This window comes from Myxocyprinus asiaticus, chromosome 35, assembly GCF_019703515.2.
Source record: "Myxocyprinus asiaticus isolate MX2 ecotype Aquarium Trade chromosome 35, UBuf_Myxa_2, whole genome shotgun sequence".
NCBI classification, from domain to species: Eukaryota; Metazoa; Chordata; class Actinopteri; order Cypriniformes; family Catostomidae; genus Myxocyprinus; species Myxocyprinus asiaticus.
Window position 1 is genome coordinate 2,932,501 of NC_059378.1, and position 22,075 is coordinate 2,954,575.

General features: G+C 39.1%; 2 protein-coding genes and 1 long non-coding RNA gene across 6 annotated transcripts in view; 2 read left to right on the top strand and 1 right to left on the bottom strand.

The window, feature by feature from the left end:
- Positions 1–14,385, top strand: part of man2b1 (mannosidase, alpha, class 2B, member 1) — a 23,961-nt gene extending 9,576 nt beyond the window's left edge. The window contains exons 11-22 of one of the 3 annotated variants that reach the window (XM_051672200.1): positions 2,042–2,149; positions 2,244–2,360; positions 2,482–2,664; positions 3,084–3,181; positions 6,087–6,329; positions 6,412–6,513; positions 6,652–6,739; positions 10,389–10,469; positions 10,586–10,807; positions 12,358–12,507; positions 12,766–12,862; positions 13,718–14,385. In XM_051672200.1, the coding sequence (XP_051528160.1) occupies positions 2,042–2,149; positions 2,244–2,360; positions 2,482–2,664; positions 3,084–3,181; positions 6,087–6,329; positions 6,412–6,513; positions 6,652–6,739; positions 10,389–10,469; positions 10,586–10,807; positions 12,358–12,507; positions 12,766–12,862; positions 13,718–13,827 (1,599 nt within the window). In that variant the 3' untranslated portion in view covers positions 13,828–14,385. The remainder of the gene's footprint in view (positions 1–2,041; positions 2,150–2,243; positions 2,361–2,481; positions 2,665–3,083; positions 3,182–6,086; positions 6,330–6,411; positions 6,514–6,651; positions 6,740–10,388; positions 10,470–10,585; positions 10,808–12,357; positions 12,508–12,765; positions 12,863–13,717) is intronic. The other 2 variants (XM_051672201.1, XM_051672202.1) reach the window with 2 other exon arrangements.
- LOC127425927 (uncharacterized) overlaps positions 1–22,075 on the top strand; it is a 100,813-nt gene that overhangs the window by 37,183 nt on the left and 41,555 nt on the right. The gene's annotated exons all lie outside the window — the stretch shown is intronic.
- trmt1 (tRNA methyltransferase 1) overlaps positions 14,177–22,075 on the bottom strand; it is an 18,311-nt gene continuing 10,412 nt past the window's right edge. For both annotated transcript variants that reach the window (XM_051672208.1, XM_051672209.1), the window contains exons 11-16: positions 21,300–21,385; positions 17,484–17,592; positions 17,321–17,397; positions 14,802–14,921; positions 14,608–14,722; positions 14,177–14,515 (exon numbers count right to left, since the gene is read on the bottom strand). In XM_051672208.1, coding sequence (XP_051528168.1) covers positions 14,438–14,515; positions 14,608–14,722; positions 14,802–14,921; positions 17,321–17,397; positions 17,484–17,592; positions 21,300–21,385 — 585 coding nt within the window. In that variant the 3' untranslated portion in view covers positions 14,177–14,437. The remainder of the gene's footprint in view (positions 14,516–14,607; positions 14,723–14,801; positions 14,922–17,320; positions 17,398–17,483; positions 17,593–21,299; positions 21,386–22,075) is intronic.

Below are 22,075 nucleotides of genomic sequence, written 5' to 3' on the forward strand. Positions count from 1 at the left end.
ACGAGGAGGTTACCCCATGTGATTCTACCCTCCCTAGCAACCGGGCCAATTTGGTTGCTTAGGAGACCTGGCTGGAGTCACTCAGCACGCCCTGGATTCGAACTCACGTCTCCAGGGGTGGTAGTCAGCGTCTTTACTCGCCCCCTAAAAATAATGTTATAAGCAGTTGAATCAGCAGGACTTTTAGTGATGCTGGACCCCTTGTTCCTCATCCTTTTTTCTTTTTGGAGTTATGCCCCTACCTCTTTAGTATTCCTCAACCTTTCTCTTATTAATAGTGTAACAATAAAAAAAATCCCAAAACTGCTGAAAATCTACTTTTGTAACTGCCTTATTAAAAAAAGTGTATAGGGTCATTAGGGGCTCTATTGTAAGAGTGCTATGCCTTAAGCGTAGTGTTATGCGATGGGCATGGCCATGAAGCTTTGATATTTTCGTGCAAGCATGCACTAGGCGCAAGTGGGTTGGCGAAACTGTGAGGTGGGTAAAGTGCAATTTAATTCCATTTCTGAAGTTCTCCTCTTGTTATTGCACTGTCTGCATCCTATTATATATTCCATTTCAGGTCAAGCAACATCGATATAAATCAAGACATTCATAAGAATTTGGTAGTCTAAATGTACTTGTAATAAATGTAACGGGAGCCAGCTGTATGTGATAGCTGTGCGATATGTGTAAACCTCACTCCCCTGGCCTCAAGAGGTGCAGTAGCGACTGATGCTAGAGGCTGTAGCCTTTAGTTTCCTTGTTAGCATGCCCGCCTCCCATGCCGGAGAAGCCAGTTTGAATCTCGCTCAGAGCGGGTCGAGCAGGACCGGTTACATAAACAAATCAGGAAGTATGGCCGATCGTGGCAAATTGGGTTTCATTCAATTCCATATGCCCCAAGGAATCTTAAGGGACTAGTCTCAAAAGATTTTGCCAAACTATTCAGAAGTTATAAGCAAAAATAGCCATTTTTCATATTTCTTGACCACTAGGTGGCACTGTGCTGAAACTGCAGGTACCTTCAGGTCATGCTTGTGATGACACATACCTAGTTTTGTGTCAATATGCTAAAGCTTGGCAAAGATACAGCCTCACGTTCATTTTGGCGTGCTCGCCGTCAAATTTGTTGATGTGGTATACGACATTGTTTTGGTCTATCATCAGTAATTTCATAACTTTTTGTCATGAGTGTCTCTAAATGATACGCAGCATATTTCATGCAAATCGAATGTATTGCCTAGGACGAGTTTGAAAAAGTAGGTGCTCACTGAAATTCAAAATGGCGGACAGGAAGTATGGCCGACAATGGCAAATGCCCCAAGGAATCTAAAGCGACCAGTCTCAAGATTTTAGGCCAAACTATTTAGAAGTTATAAGCAAAAAATAGCAATCTTTTCATATGTCTTGACCACTAGGTGGCGCTTTACCGAAACTATGTGAGTACCCTCAAGTCATGCTTGTGATGACATATACCAAGTTTTGTGTCAATACACTAAAGCGTTGTGAAGATACAGCCTTGCATCCATTTTGGTGTGCTCGCTTTGAAATTTGTTGATGCGGTTTACAAGAACGGTTTGGTCTATCATCATAAATCATGAAACTTTTTGTCATGAGTGTCTCTAGGTGATACATGCAAAAATTTCAAGTGAATTGGACATACGGTCTAGCAGGATTTCGAAAAAAGTATGTTTTTCTGGAAATTCAAAATGATGGAAAATGGCCGGGCCGTTAAGGACTAAATAAAACTATGGTGGCACTAGAGGGTTTGAGTTAGAGACTTCAAATTCCTTGTGGGGGCTAGTCATACCCACCCCTATCAGTGTGCCAAATTCCACCATTTTCCTACATACAGTTCTGTGGGCTGCCATAGATTTCAAGAGCGGAAGCAGAATACTGGTAATAAGAAAACTAACAGAACCTTCAGTGCTTGGCCCCTAAATATAACATTAAAATAAATATTCAACAAGACATTTAGATTAATTAATAGATTAATTAACATAAAGAATACTCTCTCTCTCTCTCTCTCTCTCTCTCTCTCTCTCTCTCTCTCCAGGTTCTAGTTCAGAATTCTCTGTCTGTTCTCAGTGGTTCTGAAGCTCCACGTGTGTTCTGTGAGAATCTCAACATCAGTGTGTGTCCCCTCACAGAAAGCAGCCTTAAGGTACTACACACACCGACCATATTCTAATAAATAAACACACATGATACATTAGATGCACAAAGTGCAACAAAAACTTAAATAATCTTTCTTTCAGTTCTCTATGAATGTGTACAATCCTCTGGCCAGGACTGTAAACTGGCCTGTTCGCTTGCCCGTCAACGGTTCTCTATATAATGTTACTGATGCAAACGGGAAAGCTGTGGACAGCCAGGTTAGAAACTACTGTATGTCTACACCTTTTATGGCACAACAGCACATTGGTTTGTGTTGCATTTGTGATATGTATGCAATAAAATTCCCTTGACCTCTTTCTCTACCTTGCTGTCTCTCAGGTGGTTGCACTGTCAAAGTCCACACAGAAATTGAGGCGGAACAGGGGTTATGCTAAAGGTGAGCTGGTCTTCCAGGTTGAAGCTCCTCCTCTTGGCTACAGTACGTACATCATCTCCTTGCTTCGGGATGATCCTCCAGTAGCTAGGCCCGAACCCAGTGTCCCTCACTCCATTCAGAACAAGGTACATGGATCAGCACAACAGCACTTATGTTTTACATGCAAAGAGCTTTTAGGTTCCAGTCACAACAGACATCATTTACTTATAGAAGTTTTAATGGAATGTTCCAGGTTCAATAGTTGAGCTCAATTTTCAGTGTTTGTGGCATAATGTTGATACCACAAAAAGTCATTTCGGCTCGTCCCTTGTTAATTTTAAAAAAATAAAAAAATGCGGTTACAGTAAGGCACTTACTATGAAAGTGAATGGGGTCATTTAGGGTCAGGGTTAGGGTTTGAGGGTCAGTGAGATGGTGACAAAATGAAAAAGTACTTAAAATCTACTGAATTTTAATTCCAATATACAAACATTTTATATACTGGACTTTTTCATGATGTAATGACCACAAATGGTCATCCAGTTCTCTTCACTTTGTGTTTTAGTTCCTGAAGGTGACCTTCGATGACACTACAGGTCTGTTGAAGAGCCTGACAAACCTGGAAACCCAGCAAACCATCCAGCTCACTCAGAACTTTTACTGGTCAGTTTAGCCTGTTACAGAGTGTCTCCTTCACGGTTTCTCTGACAAACAGAAAATGCGATGCTAAACTTTGATCAACCAGAAAAGCTCGCTAGTTCGAATCTCAGGGCGTGCTGAGTGACTCCAACCAGGTCTCCTAAGCAACCCAATTGGTCCGGTTGCTAGGGAGGGTAGAGTCACATGGGGTAAACTCCTCGTGGTCGCTATAATGTGGTTCGTTCTCGGTGCGGCACGTGGTGAGTTGAGCGTGGTTGCTGCAGTGGATGGTGTGAAGCCTCCACATGTGCTATGTCTCCGTGGCAATGCGCTCAACAAGCCACGTGATAAGATGCGCGGGTTGACGGTCTCAGACGCGGAGGCAACTGGGATTCGTCCTCCGCCACCTGGATTGAGGCGAATCACTACGCGACCACGAGGACTTAAAAGCACATTGGGAAACTCACTAAAATCATGTCTGCATGCTATACAAACCTTTAGTCATTGTAGTGTTTGCATGTGTAATTAGTTCTTATGTACAATAATTATATTATATGAATTATATATTTAACCCTTGAATGGACTTACGGGTCAATTTGACCCATTTGAACTTTTAACCCTTTAAGCTGGGATGGGCGGCGGGCCCGTGAGATAACAAAAATAATTGTCAAAATATTAACAACTACAGTCTTGACCAATACAAAATAGGTATCGTTTGAAAGCTTAGAAGTTATGCTTTCCAGTGCATACAGACATTATGACCAAAACTGAACAAGTGCTTTGAAATTTGCAGACAAATCAGCAATGTTCTGTTTTGATAATTTATTTAAAAAAATGAACTGAACATATTATTGCTATCAGTAAAAACATCAGACTCATCAAATAGCCATGTGTCATATTTTGTTGGAAAGCTCTCAAAGAGTATAATACAACCAGCCTATTTGTTTTACTCACAGACAAAAATATAGCAAGTAATAGCCAAGGATGTGTCTTTGACAATTATGTTGGTGTTGCTTATAAGCCGCATTTTCGCTTATAACGTCACAAAAAAATAAACAGAACATAAAATATCACATACCATTACTTTGAAGAGGTGATTATCTTTAAAACAAGCCCAAATACAAGGTAATCGGATGCATAGATCATTAGATAATCCACATGAAGCACAATGTGCTATCTAGCTAAAAAAAAAAAAACACATGTTAGTTTTCCTGGATTAGATGACTTCATCTGAAATGTTGCAGTGTCATAGAACGCTAAACCAGTCGTATTAGGATTCAGATCGCTGCAACCAGAGGTGGAAGTCATCCAAATATGGGCAGAGAGGATCGTTCCCTCTAATTACATATGGCCACCACTAGACATTATGACCAAAACTGAACAAGTGCTTTGAAATTTGCAGACAAATCAGCAATGTTCTGTTTTGATAATTTATTAAAAAAAAATTAAAAAAACGAACTGAACATATTATTGCTATCAGTAAAAACATCAAACTCATCAAATAGCCATGTGTCATATTTTGTTGGAAAGCTCTCAAAGAGTAGAATACAACCAGCCTATTTGTTTTACTCACAGACAAAAATATAGCGAGTGATAGCTAAGTATATGTCTTTGACAATTATGTTGGTGTTGCTTATATGCCGTGTTTTTGCTTATAACTTCACGAAAATAAATGGAACATAAAATATCACATACCATTACTTAGAGGAGGCGATTATCTTTCAAAAGAGCACACACACAAGGTAATCGGATGCATAGATTATTAGGTAATCCACATAAAGCACAGTGTTACATATGGCCACCAGGAGATGGCGCCAAATACATGACACAGACTCAATGATGACTCAAATGACACAGAATGAAACTCATTCTGTGAAATCTCATTACTAAAATCATGTCTGCATGCTATACAAACCTTTAGTCATTGTAGTGTTTGCATGTGTAATTAGTTCTTATGTACAATTATTATGTTTTATTTGTTTGGAGACATTTTTGGACACTATGATAAATTATTTTTGTAATGCTATAACTTTTGATTTTTTTGTATTAACACAACATTTTTCTCAGATACAGTTGACATGATTGGGAATAATCCACCTTATTTAAACCCAGAGATATAAAATGTCAGATAAGGAAAAAAAGTAATTTGTTTTTCTTTTTTTTTTCTTTTTCCCCTTTTGTCTCCCAATTTGGAATTCCCAATGTGCTTTTAAGTCCTCGTGGTCGCGTAGTGATTCGCCTCAATCCAGGTGGCGGAGGACGAATCCCAGTTGCCTCCGCATCTGAGACCGTCAACCCGCGCTTGTTGAGCGCATTGCCACAGAGACATAGTGCGTGTGGAGGCTCCATACCATCCACTGCGGCAACCACGCTCAACTCACCACGTGCCGCACCGAGAACTAACCACATTATAGCGACCACGAGGAGTTTACCCCATGTGACTCTACCCTCCCTAGCAACCGGGCCAATTGGGTTGGGTTGCTTAGGAGACCTGGCTGGAGTCACTCAGCACGCCCTGGGATTCGAACTAGCAAGCTAGCGAACTCCAGGGGTGGTAGCCAGTGTATTTTACCACTGAGCTACCCAGGCGCCGCAAAAAAGTACTGAAAAATGTAGTTACTAGCATCACATTTTTAGTTGGCTACTCCCCAACACTGCATAGTAGCATGTCTTTTGGACATGTACCATTTTACTCTTTGAAGTACCTTGGAGTAATAATTCCATGGTAATAGTACCATGGTTTATATCAAAGGTACCATGGTATTACCCTTTTTCTGTATTTACTTACCGCCACCGTGCTTTTTGTAAAAGAGAAAACTGCATGGAATATGTTTCTGCTTCCCCTTTGCTATTTTATAGTTTCAGAAAAGGGAAGTTATTACAGCACTGTTCAGCAGTGTGTCTTTGTTTGCATCCCTGACAATTACAGGTATAATGCAAGTGCTGGTAATAACAAGGAGAGCTATCAGCCATCGGGGGCTTATATCTTCAGACCAAACTCATCAACTCCATTCATCATCAACAAGACTGCTGACATACAGATTGTGACGATATCCAACACGGTACAAGAGGTGACACAGTGGTTCAGCCCATGGGTGTCTCAGGTGGTCCGTTTGTATGCGGGCCGCAGGGAGCTGGAGCTGGAGTGGACTGTCGGACCTCTGCCCATCAAGTGAGTCAACAACATTATTTCGCTGGATAAATATCTCTTTCTTTCTTTTTAATATCTGTTCTCTTTCTTGTTTCCTTTTCAGGGATGGTTTAGGGAAAGAGGTGATCACTCGTTTGGACACTGATATCAAGTCTTCTGGCTATTTTTACACTGATTCTAATGGAAGAGAAGTTCTAGAGCGACGGTGAGGAGATTAAAAGAAAACTGAAATGGAGAACTGAGCAAGCCAGGAGAAAATTCAGAGAGGGAACATTGCTGTTGAAAGCCCCGAATGATTTATGCATGTTCTATTTTTTATTTTATCTTTATTATGTTATTTTAGGAAAGATTATCGGCCCACGTGGGAATTGAAGCAGACAGAGCCAGTTGCTGGAAACTACTATCCAATCAACTCTCGCGCTTACATCAAGGTGAGTGCCGTGCAGATCTTTGTCAGATCTGCATATCAGATCTTTGGATCCTGCATTTATTTTTATGACTTGTTTTCGTTGCATTTAAAGGAATGTTTTGTGTTTACTACAACTTAAGCTCAATCTAAAGCACGTTAACAAGATTTTAGTGTGATAAAATTGCTTATCTGCCAACGCAATGCCGGTAAGACATTTTATCAAACTAAAGAGCTCTCCTCCATTACAGACAGCATGCCAGATGTGTTTACCTTAATGCACTTCAGGACTATATGAACCAGTGAACTCATTAAATATATTATAAATATTTTTAAATATCTTAAAATGTCTAAAACATGGAATAGTCACTAAAGCGTGAAGAATTCACAACTTCTAAAAAGTAGCCAATACTTTATTTCAGTATACTATATTATAGAGGTAGACCGATATATCGGTTTTACTGATTAATTGGTGCTGATAGTTGCTTTTTGGAACTATTGGTTATCGGCAAAAATCTCTACTGATAGTTCCTCCGTGTTCCTCTGATAATTAAGTTTTTTTTTTTTTTTTTTATTGAAGTGAGGGCATGTAAAGAAAAATACAACTTTATGGAAATGTCCCCTGTCAGCACATACAGTGCTGTGAAAATGTATTTGCCCCTTTCTGATTTCTTCTATATATTTTTTTTTCATACTAAATTGTTTTAGATCTCCAAACGAGATATAACATAAAACAAAGGCAACCTGAGTAAACACTAAATACAGTTTTGAAATATATATATTTTTTTTTTATTGAAGCAAAAAAGTTATACAACACCTATATCACCCATGTGAAAAAACGAAATGCCCCCTTAAACTTAATAACTGGTTATAACACCTTTAGCAGCAACAACTGCAAGCAAACACTTCGGATAACTGGAGCTCAGTCTTTCACAGTGCTGTGCTGGAATTTTGGCCCACTCTTCTTTGAAGAACTGCTTTAGTTCAGCCACATTGGAGGGTTTTCGAGCATGAACTGCCCATTTAAGGTCCTGCCACAGCATCTCAATTGGGTTCAAGTCAGGACTTTGACTACGCCACTCCAAAACTTTAATTTAGCTTCTTTTGAGCCATTTAGAAGTGGACTCACTCCAATGCTTTGGATCATCTCGCTGCATAATCTAGTTGCGATTGAGCTTCAACTCATGGACTGATGACCGGACGTTCTCCTTTAGGATTTTAGAGTGCAGAATTCATGTTTCCCTGAATTATTGCAAGTCGCTCTGAAGCAGCAAAGCATTCCCACACCATCACACTACCACCACCATGCTTGACTGTAGGTATGATGTTCTTTTTGTGGAATTCTGTGTTTGATTTACGCCAGATGTAATGGGACCCGTCTTCCAAACAGTTCCACTTTCGACTCATCAATCCACAGAACATTCTCCCAAAAGGTTTGAGGATCATCAAGGTGTGTTTTGGCAAAATTCAGATGAGCCATAATGTTCTTCTGGGTTAGCAGTGGTTTTCTCCTCGCCACTCTTCTATGGATGCCATTTTTGGCCAGTGTCTTTCTGATAGTGGAGTCATGAACAGAGACCTTTATTGATGTGAGAGAGGCCTGCAGTTCCTTAGATGTTGTCCTTGGATTTTTTGTGACTTCCTAGATGAGTCGCCGCTGTGCTCTTGGAGGAATTTTTGAAGGTCGGCCACTTCTGGGAATGTTCACTACTGTGCCAACTTTTCTCCATTTGAAGATAATGGCTCTCACTGTGGTTCTTTGGAGTCCCAGATCCTTTGAAATCTCTAACCCTTCCCAGATGTATTTCAATCACCTTTTTCCTCATCATTTCTGGAATTTCTTTCGACCTTGGCATAGTGTGCTACTGGGTGAGACCCTTTAGCCAACTTCATGCTGCTGAAAAAGTTCTATTTAGGTGTTGATTTGATTGAACAGGGCTGGCAGTAATCAGGTCAGGGTGTGTCTAGTCCAGCTGAACCCCATAATAAATGCAGTTTCATAGATTTGGGGATTTAGTAACTAAGGAGGCAAATAATTTTTCACACAGGCCCAGTTGGTATTGGATAACTTTTTTGCTTCAATAAATAACATTATAATTTAAAAACTGTATTTTGTGTTTACTCAGATTGCCTTTGTCAGATTTTGTTTGAATTTTTGAAACAATTTAGTATGAGATATACACAAAAAGGGGGCATCAGCATGGGGGCAAAAACTTTTTCACAGCACTATACAACGTGTGTCCAACTTAATATATTGTGAATAAAAAAAATATATAGGTTATAAAAAGCTCAATTTGGTCAATATTAAAAATAGAGCATTGTAACGGCGCCAAGTCTCCGTCATTTCAAAATAAGAGTCCCTGGTGTGTTTCAGGCATGTTTAGAGTTAAAAATCCCACATTATGCACCCAATCTTCTTTTTTTCTGATTAATATTGGGATTTTGGTTGAAAAGTAAACTACATCTGGGATTTTATTCATTTTAACTCTGGCCTCTGTCTGTGCCGATTAAAATAGATTTTTAAAAACTTTTGTCCAATTAATCGGTTATCGCCATTTTCCACCACCTTAGTTATCGTATCGGCAAAATCCACTATCAGTCGACTTCTACTATATTAATTGTATGCTCTTCAGGAAGAGCTCAGGTTTTCAGGCCTGGATAAAAATATATTTTTCGATGAATCACAATCTTCATTTGAATGATCTCGATATCAGTTCTTAAAGATCGATCGTTTACTTTATGTGCAAATCTCTACAATGCGTTTGCATATGAGATCAAATTTTGATTAGCCAGATTCGCCACTGGCTGGTAAATGTCCAGATTTCACTCTCCGCTGATTTAAGAGGGTAAGAAGTTCAGCATCTTTCAATGCATGTTGAGAGAAAAAGTTTGGTTTGACTCGTTCCGTGTAATGTGTCCAAAGACGAGATCCACACAATCCATTTGTCATTGAATAATGTTTTAATACGCTTTCTGTTCTTTACAGTCAGTTGTTAATCAAAAACAACATAAAAAAGACTTTTAATTCTAATCACGAATAGCATGGATGAGATAAAGAAGCCATTTGAGTCCCCTCTCATTTACAGAACTGCCGCTATTCTTAAAGAGACAGTACTGAATTTTAGCACGTGTTTTACAAATCAGTGTTAATACTTGTAAATAGTATAAATTATGCATAAATGTGTAAAAAAAAAATATATGCAATGTAATGTCGTATTTATTAATGGAATCCGTGGATTTGTAAATTTTTACAAAGCTAAAATGTGACCAAAATAATAAAAAACAAATAAAGTTAGAAGGTCCCCTTTATTATTAACAGCATTAGCTGAGAGAATTTCTTTCATATGTAAGCAAAATGGACATTATAACTGAAATATACCAATATGAATCGATATAGAATTAAATTGAATCAGAATCCAATTGAATCAGGTGCTTGTAAATCAGAATCAGATCCAATCAGGAAACATGTATCAATACCCAGCCCTATTATCTAATGTTGTTTATGTTGATAAATCTGTAATATGTTTGATACATGTTTAAAATAATACACTTTTCAAAATGTTTAAATGTTTGGTTACAGTTGAAATGTCAAATAAAATATATTATTTTCGTTAACTACAATTATATGCTGTTTTAGTCAGAGAGAGTGTGTGTGTGTGTGTGTGTGTGTGTAGGATGACAAGCATCAGCTGACAGTGGTGACCGATCGTTCTCAAGGGGCCAGCAGTATCTATAATGGCTCGCTGGAGATCATGGTAAAATTAAATTCACTTTCATTTTCTCTTTCAGTCTCTCTCTCTCTATAAATTCAGTTTAATTTAGACACTGTCACACCCTGTCACATGGTCTCTATATGCTCTCTCTCTGTCAGCTGCATAGGAGACTGCTGTATGATGATTTTCGTGGGGTGGGTGAGCCTCTATCTGAGCTGGGTGAGTTTGGTGATGGCTTAGTTGCCCGAGGACGTCTGCTTTTGACCCTCACTCCTCCAGACATGGCCGCAGATGCTCACAGACCCCTCGCTCAGGGAATGGTGCTCCAACCCCTGCTGTCCTTCCAGGATGGAACGCCTTCTGCCAGCACTAAACTGGAGGTTGGTGGGAGATGGATAGATGGACTGTATTAGTTCTTTATTAAGGGTTCCCACAGTCATGGAAAACTGTTTTTTTTTTTTTTCGTTTTTGTTTTTTTTCCAGGCTCGAAAAAGCCATGTAAACTCAAAAAAATCCTTCGAAGTCATGGTTATTTCTGTAACGTATGACTATATATTTTTCTAGTTCTGCTCAGGTCTAAAATCTATCATGGAAATAGAAATTTGCACTTTGTGAGTGCAAACTAAAAAAAAAAATATATTATTTTGAAAAATCCTCTCCCTACGGAGCCCTTAGACGACAGGGCAGGATTTTTTTTCTTAAATAGTTTTGCGTTCCCTCGCAGTACGTTTTGCGTTCCCTCGCAGTACGTTTTGCGTTCCCTCGCAGAACGTTTTGCGTTCCCTCGCAGAACGTTTTGCGTTCCCTCGCAGTAAGTGTTGCGTTCCCTCGCAATAGTCTGCGTTCCCTCGCAGTACGTTTTGCGTTCCCTCGCAATAGTCTGCGTTCCCTCGCAGTACGTTTTGCGTACCCTCGCAGTAAGTGTTGCGTTCCCTCGCAATAGTCTGTGTTCCCTGGCATTAAGTTTTGCGTTCCCTGGCAGTAAGTTTTGCGTTCCCTCGCAATAGACTGTTCCCTCGCAGTACGTTTTGCGTTCCCTCGCAGTACGTTTTGCGTTCCCTCGCAGTACGTTTTGCGTTCCCTCGCAGTACGTTTTGCGTTCCCTGGCAGTACGTTTTGCGTTCCCTGGCAGTACGTTTTGCGTTCCCTCGCAATAGTCTGTTCCCTCGCAGTAAGTTTTGCGTTCCCTCGCAGTAAGTTTTGCGTTCCCTCGCAGTACGTTTTGCGTACCCTCGCAGTAAGTTTTGCGTTCCCTCGCAATAGTCTGTTCCCTCGAGTGCCCTTGTGATAAATTTACCATGGTTTTACCATATTTTAACCATGATATCCGTAGTGAAACCATAGTGAAAATGCAGGAAAACGAAAACTATGGCAATAAAAATAATAATTTCGTGGGTATCATGGTTTTACTATGCAAATACCAAAGTGTGGTAACACTTTAAAATAAGGTTCCATTTGTTAACATTAGTAAACAACATTAGTTAACTTGAATGAATAATACTTTTACAGCATATTAATCTTGGTTAATGTTAATTTCTACATATGATTTTTACAATCAAAAAGTTGTGTATGTTAACATTAGTTTTACTATGGATTAAACATGGTTAATCTTGTGGTTACTATAGTTTTACTACAAATACCATGTTCAAAATAACCACAAAATTATGATTTTTACTACCATAGTTTTTAGTACTATGGTTTTACTACGAATATCAAGGTTAAAATATATGGTTATTTTAGTAAAACCATGGTAAATTTATTGAGAGGGTATGCAAAATGTTATCAGAAAAAAAAAATTCCCACCCTATCCTCTAAGGGGCTCCGAAGTGTTCACGAACAACTAGAAAAAAAATAATGGGGGAAAATACATCCGAAACAAAGATGGCTGAAAAATTGGATGGGCTTTATTCTCTTCTTCTCTCTTCCTCAGTTTTCTGGGCTACAGGCTGCTCTACCTCCTGCTGTTCACCTGCTGACACTGTCTCAGTGGGACAACGATTCAGTTCTGATTAGACTGGAACATCAGTATCAGGCCAAAGAGAGCAAAACCCACTCACAGCCTGTTACAGTCAACCTACAGGTAACACACACAGGAGAGCAGCCCACTCAACACCTGTTCCCATTAAATCAAGAGTACTACAAACAGCACACTCACTTCATTTTACATTGCTGCCATCAAGCACTGATTGTGTTTCAAAAGGGTGCCTTTTTGTACCTTAAAAATGCCAAATGGGACATCCTACAGTCTTGTGTACTTCACAAACATGCGCCATATTGTCGTTTTGAATAAAAGCATGATTATAAATAATTATAATAATGATAAACTGTATCTGTGCAGAAGTTGTTTTCTACTCTTGAGGTGCTCGGCGCGTCTGAGATGAGTCTGGGGGCAAACCAGTGGAAAGAGGACATGAATCGGCTGCAGTGGAACACTGGTAATGAAATGGAGCATTTTGAAACGATATGCATTTTACAATAAATATATCGGAATATTTCTCTGACTTTTGTAATTGGCTAAATGCAAATGTACAGTTATTGCTCTTAAAGCTGAAGTGTGTAATTTCTGCGCCACTATCGTCACCAAACAGAAATGCGAAAATAAGCATTGTTTGCAGCTTTTTTTTTTTTTTTTAACACACTCCCGTCCTCTGTTGATCAAACAAACAAATAGTCCCGCCCCTCACGCACACCATTGATCGAGGCAGTGCTGTTGTGTCAAGCTGGATGGGTCACCCAAAATAAACGGAGCAATGCTTTTCGTGCCAAAGTATGGAGCCCCTTAGAGGACAGGGCAGGAACTTTTTTGTTTTCTGAAATAGTTTAGGGTTTAACTACAGTAACCATATTTTACCTTTTATATCTGTAGTAAATCCTTAGTAATAATACAGGGAAATTGAAAACTATGGGAATACTGTAGTAAAACCATGGTAAATTTGTTATGTCACGTAAAACTATTTCAGAAAAAAATGGGCTCCGTACCAAAGAGACAGTGCTTTGTTTGAAGAACTCAACCTGCGAAATAGTTGTCTCTGCAAAATAAGATGGGATAGGAGAAAGTATACATATTCAGCTTTAATGCATTTAATAATTAAATGTCAATTTTGGCTAATATATAGGAATTGTGAATAATGTACAAAGGTAAAAAGACTGTCCTGTTTTTTCCCCCCTCTTATTTATTTTAAAACATTAGATTGTCAGTTTTGCACTTTTTTTTATTACAATAATTAAAAATGTGTCTGATAGATCATGTTGTTGTGCAATTAAAGTGTTGGATGTGTTTTGTCTTTCAGAAAAGACTGCAAAAGCCCTTCCTCTCAGTGAAAGAGACCCCTCACCATGGGAAGTCACACTAAACCCAATGGAGATCCGCACCTTCCTGTTATGGGTGCGACAGCTATAAAACTGACAAGCCGTCCCATCAGAGATTGTCAGATCGTTCAACAACTGAACTACAATGAACACAAAATCATATTTTAATAGCATAATCTTACCAGAACTAATGCTGGGGACTAAAATCAATCATCTATCTTGTCTTTAGGGAGTAATTTTGGAGGAATGGATACATTTTTACACATAACTGTGTCAGATGTTCATCAAAATCACCCTTGTGCCGATTCGTTTTTTTAATCGTATATTTTTCTACTTTGCATTTTATGATTTCACATTTTTAATGAATTACTGAATAAAATGTTTTAAATGATGCATGATAGTGTTCTGTTCATCCTCTGGTATATTATTAAAAACAAAGGCACATTCACTTAATTTTTATTTGCCAGGCAAAAATAAGACATTTTGTAAGTAAAACAAAATTTAAGAATATGTCCCACTTATGCATGCTGCGGAGAGCGAAACTTACAGTAAATGACTCAAGTTAATGTAACACAAAGTGTAGGTACAAATCAGAGCATACCTGAATAAGAGAAATAAAATTTCAGTTAAATAAAGCCAGTTAGCTAGTTTTGATTGGTCATGACACATGCGGTCACAGCTGTCTGATGTAATGAGAAATATTATTCCATCTTGTCCTCAATGGCGCCTTGTTCAAATTCATGAGAGTAGCAGCATTTTTCTCCATGTGTACATGTTCCCTACAAAAGAAAGGAAGCAGCTTTTTAAAGAAAGAACTGAAAAGAGCTTCTGTCTGAATTCTTCAACATATGATGAATCGGAGTTAACATACCTTTCGGAATTTCTTGCAGGGGAAGTTCTTGAGTTGAGAGGAGTCTGTGATCGGTTGTTTTCTTTTACCCTGAAAATGTTTTCTTTTGTCCTCCAGCTCAGATGACATTCCCCCACTAAACACGAGAGGAAAAAATTATTTGCACATTCAAATGAGTTCAAGGATGCTGAGAGAACAGAAGTAGTGTGACCCACCCAGCTTTGGCTCGTGCTTTAGGTCCCCAGTTGGCTTGTGGGTTCTCTTGGAAACGTGTGAGGTGGCGTTTCCGTGACTGAGGGTTTGCGTCCTCTCGGATCTCAAAACAGGCCTGGAGACTAAATGAGTTCACATTGACATATCACTGCACTGGGAACAGTGAGAGTTAAAGTATCACTAACAAAAAAGTACTATGGTACTAACATGTTTTGTTTGGTCCCAGGGATTTTACAGTCTGTGTTATATACAGTATATATGTATAATAATACACGTGTACGTGGCTTGATTCATGCGTCCTTCACAAAGACGAATCTGCCCGATCGGTGATGATCTGGGGGTCTTCAGCAAGGCTGGAAATGGGCAGATTCATCTTTGTGAAGGACGCATGAATCAAGCCACGTACAAGGTTATCCTGGAAGAAAACTTGCTTCCTTCTGCTCTGACAATGTTCGCCAACTATGAGGATTGGTTTTTCCAGCTGGACAATGCTCCATGCCACACAGACAGGTCAATCAAGGTGTGGATGGAGGACCACCGGATCAAGACCCTATCATGGCCAGCCCAATCTCCAGACCTGAACCCCATTGAAAACCTCTGGAATGTGATCAAGAGGAAGATGAATGGCCACAAGCCATCACACAAAGCCGAACTGCTTGAATTTTTGTGCCAGGAGTGGCATAAAGTCACCCAACAGCAATGTGAAAGACTGGTAGAGAGCATGCCAAGACGCATGAAAACTGTGATTGAAAATCAGGGTTATTCCACCAAATACTGATTTCTGAACATGAAGTCAAAACATTAGTATTGTGTTGTTTAAAAATTAATATGAACTTGTTTTCTTTGCATTATTCAAGGTCTGAAAACACGGCATCTTTTTTGTTATTTTGACCAGTTAACATTTTCTGCAAATAAATGCTCTGATACCATGCCAAGGTCAGGTAGACCAAGAAAGATTTCAGCCACAACTGCCAGAAGAATTGTTCAGGATACAAAGAAAAACCCACAGGTAACCTCAGGAGAAATACAGGCTGCTCTGGAAAAAGACGGTGTGGTTGTTTCAAGAAGCACAATACTTGTTGACCCCTCTCCAAACATAGCGCTTATGGTTGTGACCATAAAGTTCTATTTTGGTCTCGTCATTCCAAATTACAGTGTGCCAGAAGCTGTGAGGCGTGTCAAGATGTTGTCATTTGTGGCATTGGCGCAGTAAAGGCTTCTTTCTGGCAACTCGACCAGGCAACTCGACCATGCAGCTCATTTTTGTTCAAGTATCGTCCTATTGTGCTCCTTGAAACAACCACACTGTCTTTTTCCAGAGCAGCCTGTATTTCTCCTGAGGTTATCTGTGGGTTTGTCTTTGTATCCTGAACAATTCTTCTGGCAGTTGTGGCTGAAATCTTTCTTGGTCTACCTGACCTTGGCTTGGTATCAAGAGATCCCCGAATTTTCCACTTCTTAATAAGTGATTGAACAGTACTGACTGGCATTTTCAAGGCTTTGGATATCTTTTTATATCCTTTTCCATCTTTATAGAGTCCCATTACCTTGTTACGCAGGTCTTTTGACAGTTCTTTTCTGCTCCCCATGGCTCAGTATCTAGCCTGCTCAGTGCATCCACGTGAGAGCTAACAAACTCATTGACTATTTATACACAGACACTAATTGCAACTTAAAAAGCCACAGGTGTGGGAAATTAACCTTTAATTGCCATTTAAACCTGTGTGTGTCACCTTGTGTGTCTGTAACAAGGCCAAACATTCAAGGGTATGTAAACTTTTGATCAGGGCCATTTGGGTGATTTCTGTTATCATTATGATTTAAAAAGGATAATGTGATAATAAATGGCTTCATATGATCACTATCCTTAAATAAAAGACAGTTTTTTTGCATGATCAGTCATAATTTCACAGTTTCTGCCAGGATATGCAAACTTTTAAGCACAACTGATATATATATATATATAAGTAAATAAAGGAACTGCACACCTTGAAAACTCCCATAAACAGGATTTTAATAAGTGACGTTTGAGCCATCCATCTCTTCTTTAGACTTACAATACACTTAAAAAACAGCATGTAAAATAGTACAATGACATGGTAATTCAGGTCACATGATAAAAAACAATAATACAGTAAATATCGTCATATATTCAAAATTAGAAAAATATAACAAACGTATATATATAATTTTCTTTTCTTTCTTTTTTTTGTTGTCTTTTTCAAATAAGTGTATTCGACTATATTGTGTACTGTACGTATTGAATCATGTGAACTGAACTACCATGTGACTTGTACTTTTTAAGATGCTGTTTTTAAGTGTATTTTTAGCCTAATATAATTTGTCACAACATCAATAACAATAATGTGAAATTATAAACAATTTAACAAATTTCATTACTTTTAATAAGTATTTTTACATGAAGTGTATATGTACATTATCATTATTCAGTTGCACAGCAACATTAACAAAGTGTGACACTAGAATGTGAATCTAAATGTCAAGCACCTTTGTTACTTACGTTGGCTCTGTGGAGAGGATGCGATGGGCAGGACTGGTTTCTGATAACCTCTCTCTCTTTACAGGATTGGACTTCTCCTGACAAACAAACAGACAGAGAAACTGCATAAGGCAATGCAGCTTGTGTCAGAGGATTTTTGAAGAGGTGGATGCTGGTCACTCACCCAGCAGCGAATGATATCCCATAACACCCCAGCGGGTGCGTCGGTCTTCACTGCATTCTTACAGGCGTGAGAGAGAGAAACTCTGTGTCCAGCATGCAGGAGGGCTGATCTACACAACAGCAGAAGGTGAAGACACACTTTCAATCATCTAGTTATCACGAGCATGATAACTTAAGCCATAAAGATGGTTAATAATAGTGCAATCAGGGTTTTTGGTTTGTTAGGATGTGTATGAAAAGAATGTTTACAAAATGATGCACACAATGACTATTCTTTCAACATAGGTGTTTCTTCAACTTCTGGCAATTTCAAGTCCAAGGGGCTGATTTTTATTAAAACAAACAAATTAAAACAAAATGTATAGATTTTATATTTTTAGTCTTGTCCCAAAACCAGACTTTCAATATTAAACTATGAAAATCCATTATAAAAAATACAATAACATAAACAAAGAGTGAAATAAACAAAACATTTCAGTATTTATGGAAATGTTTTTTACCAAACAATTTAGTCTCTAATAAAGTTCTCAAAAAAGTTGGTGTACTTGTTAACCAAGTGGACAAAAGTGTCAGTGAAGAGCATGCTTGAGATGAAATATGAGACAAAGAAAAATCAAGGGAAATATCAAATATTTAAATTGAGCATCATTTATATATATAAGCTTATTACACTGGTGCCGAAACCCGGGAAGGGAGGAAGAGCACGCTGTCCGGGAGGACTCGCCGCTGCCATCCGCCAGGAGGTGGAGGAGCTGTTGCTGCCTGCCAGGAGGCGGAGGTTTCCCAGGCCTGAATCGTGCGGTGGGGGTATGTAACGAGGAGGAGTGCGTGGACGGGCTGAGAGGATTCACGCCCGGTGCTGAGTTGCCCAATCACCAGGCCGGGGACGCCAGAGAGCGGCCACTATGTGTGTGCGTGTTGATGGTTCAGCAGTTGTGTTAATTGTTAATCCAGTTCCCGCTTCCTTGTGTTTAGTATCCACAGTGCTAAAAGTGCCCGAAGTTTAAGAAACACCCTCATATGTTGAATATTTAGCACAAAAAACAAACAAAAAATACAACTGTGTGACAGCCTTAGAAATATGTTAAAATATATATAATGAGTTCCCACACAAATTTATATATATAAAAAAAACATTTGTACAGAGTTTAACCCCTTTAACTCTATGGACCCGGCAGCGGATCCAAAAGGTGATGCTATATCGTGGAAAAAAGTTTACGCTTAAAATTTTAAAGTCTCCGTACACATAAGTCAGGCATATGATGTATCATTTGAAAGCTTAGAATCTGACATTTTCATTTAGATTAGATTACTTCTGCATTTAGATTATTTAAAATAACAAAATATTGTCTCAAAAAATGTGCGTTGAAAATTAGCGCCCCCTAGAGGTAATGGGGTACAAATATTTATATAAAAATAAAAATCCTTCACATAGCACATAAAAGGACAAGTCATATATCTAATGAAAGCTCTCACTCTCAGGAATGTGACTGTACAGTTAATTTATTTGCCCTAATACGACAGTTCAAAAGATTTTCAAAAGAATCACAAAGTGAAATATGATTTCTGTAAGTCATCAAATACAAACGTCTCTTTTATGCTCTGATAACTGCTGCTGTAAGCCCCAAATAGACAAAAACTTTATATCTGCTTTTACCACATAGAGTATCATAAAAAATGAGCCACTGTTTCCTTGTCTGTGAGCTTGCTTGTATGAATAATCTAATGTTATATCTTAGATGTCCAGAACAAAATATGCCATCCAGAAGGAAAAGAATGCAAAACAAATCATTAAAAAATATGGTTTCAAATATAGATGATAAAATGTTTTATATCATCACAAAGGGGAGGATTTCAGCTCTCTAATGACACCTAGATTGAGCTTCTAGTCCACTCAGAGACCGAGATATTATTACAGCCTTATTCCAAAATGGATTAAATTCATTATTTTCCTCAAAATTCTACAAACAATACCCCATAATGACAACGTGAAAGAAGTTTGTTTGAAATCTTTGCAAATTCATTAAAAATAAAAAACGAAAAAAATCACATGTACAGAAGTATTCACAGCCTTTGCTCAATACTTTGTTGAAGCACCTTTGGCACCAATTACAGCCTCAAGTCTTTTTGAGTATGATGCTACAAGCTTGGCACACCTATTTTTGGGCAGTTTCTCCCATTCTTCTTTGCAGGACCTCTCAAACTCCATCAGGTTGGATGGGGAGCGTCGGTGCACAGTCATTTTCAGATCTCTCCAGAGATGTTCAATTGGATTCAAGTCTGGGTTCTGGCTGGGCCACTCAAGGACATTCACAGAGTTGTCCCGGAGCCACTCCTTTGTTATCTTGGCTGTGTACTTAGGGTCGTTGTCCTGTTGGAAGATGAACCTTCGCCCCAGTCTGAGGTCCAGAGCGCTCTGGAGCAGGCTTTCATCAAGGATGTCTCTGTACATTGCTGCATTCATCTTTCCCTCGATCCTGACAAGTCTCCCAGTTCCTGCCGCTGAAAAACATCCCCACATCATGATGCTGCCACCACCATGCTTCACTGTAGGGATGGTATTGGCCAGGTGATGAGCGGTGCCTGGTTTCCTCCAGACATGACGCTTGCCATTCAGGCCAAAGAGTTCAATCTTTGTTTCTCATGGTCTGAGAGTCCTTCAGGTGCCTTTTGGCAAACTCCAGGTGGGCTGTCATGTGCCTTTTACTGAGGAGTGGCTTCCGTCTGGCCACTCTACCATACAGGCCTGATTGGTGGAGTGCTGCAGAGATGGTTGTTCTTCTGGAAGGTTCTCCTCTCTCCACGGAGAAACACTGGAGCTCTGTCAGAGTGACCATCGGGTTCTTGGTCACCTCCCTGTCTAAGGCCCTTCTCCCCTGATCGCTCAGTTTGGCCGGGCGGCCAGCTCTAGGAAGAGTCCTGGGGGTTCCAAACTTCTTCCATTTACGGATGATGGAGGCCACTGTGCTCATTGGGACCTTCAATGCTGCAGAAATTTTTCTGTACTCTTCCCCAGATCTGTGCCTCGATACAATCCTGTCTCGGAGGTCTACAGACAATTCCTTGGACTTCATGGCTTGGTTTGTGCTCTGATATGCACTGTTAACTGTGGGACCTTATATAGACAGGTGTGTGCCTTTCCAAATCATGTCCAATCAACTGAATTTACCACAGGTGGACTCCAATCAAGTTGTAGAAACATCAAGGATGATCAGTGGAAACGGGATGCACCTGAGCTCAATTTTGAGTGTCATGGCAAAGGCTGTGAATACTTATGTACATGTGATTTTTTTCGTTTTTTATTTTTAATAAATTTGCAAAGATTTCAAACAAACTTCTTTCACGTTGTCATTATGGAGTATTGTTTGTAGAATTTTGAGGAAAATAATGAATTTAATCCATTTTGGAATAAGGCTGTAACATAACAAAATGTGGAAAAAGTGAAGCGCTGTGAATACTTTCCGGATGCACTGTAAATTGTTTATCATAAGATTTTAAATGCATAAAATATTATTTATGAATAATTGGAGTCTTTTTTTATTTTATTTGGGGGGTTCTCTGAAAAATTAGACCAAATTTTGGCAATTAGTCCACAGTATGTGTGAATGGTGAGCTTTTAAAATTGAGTGTGAAAAATTGTGGGCGGCAGCCCAAAAACGCACCATAACGCTCCATAAGTTGATTTCACAGTTTTCACAACTCAAATTCAAAATCAGGTACTTATGTCAGGCATTTTATCTTTTCAATGAGAAATGTCGTTAGTCGAAAGCTATAAATCAGTGACAGAGAGCAACTGGACATCCTGTATGCATGTTACCTGAACTGTAGCATTGGTGGTGTGTTGCAGTGAACTGTGCTGCTCAGATGATCCAACACGTAGTACAGAGGAACATCCCGCAGCTCCTGAAACACACAACTACATCTATTAACATTCATTCTCAATTCAGTTAAACACAGTGTTCAATTTCTGCACACATAAGATATTATCATCCAAATGATGATTGATATTAAGTGTAGAAATCAACCGATAGTGGATTTTGCTGATACCGATAACTAAGGTGGTGGAAATGGCTGATAACAGATCAATCGGCTGATCGTTTTTAAATCAATTTATAGAATGTTAAAAAAAATTCTTAGTCTTTCCTTACAATAACAGGCAAAGACAGAGACCCACAAGAGTCCAAAATAAATAAAATCCCAGATGCAGTTTATTGTTCAACCAAAATATAAATAATAATTAGATTTGGTACATAATGCAGGACTTTTAACTATAAACAAGCCCGGAACACACAAAATTTCATATTTTGAAATGACGGAGACTTCACTCTGTTTCAATGCTTTATAGTTAAGTAATAACCAAATAAAGCTTTGTTTCGCCTATATTTTTCCCCTTTTTCTCCCCAATTTGGAATACCCAATTCCTAAAGCGCTCGAAGTCCTCGTGGTGGCGTAGTGACTCGCCTCAATCCGGGTGGCGGAGGACGAATCTCAGTTGCCTCCACGGCTGAGACCGTCAATCCGCGCATCTTATCACGTGGCTTGTTGAGCGTGTTACCGTGGAGACATAGCACGTGTGGAGGCTTCACACTATTC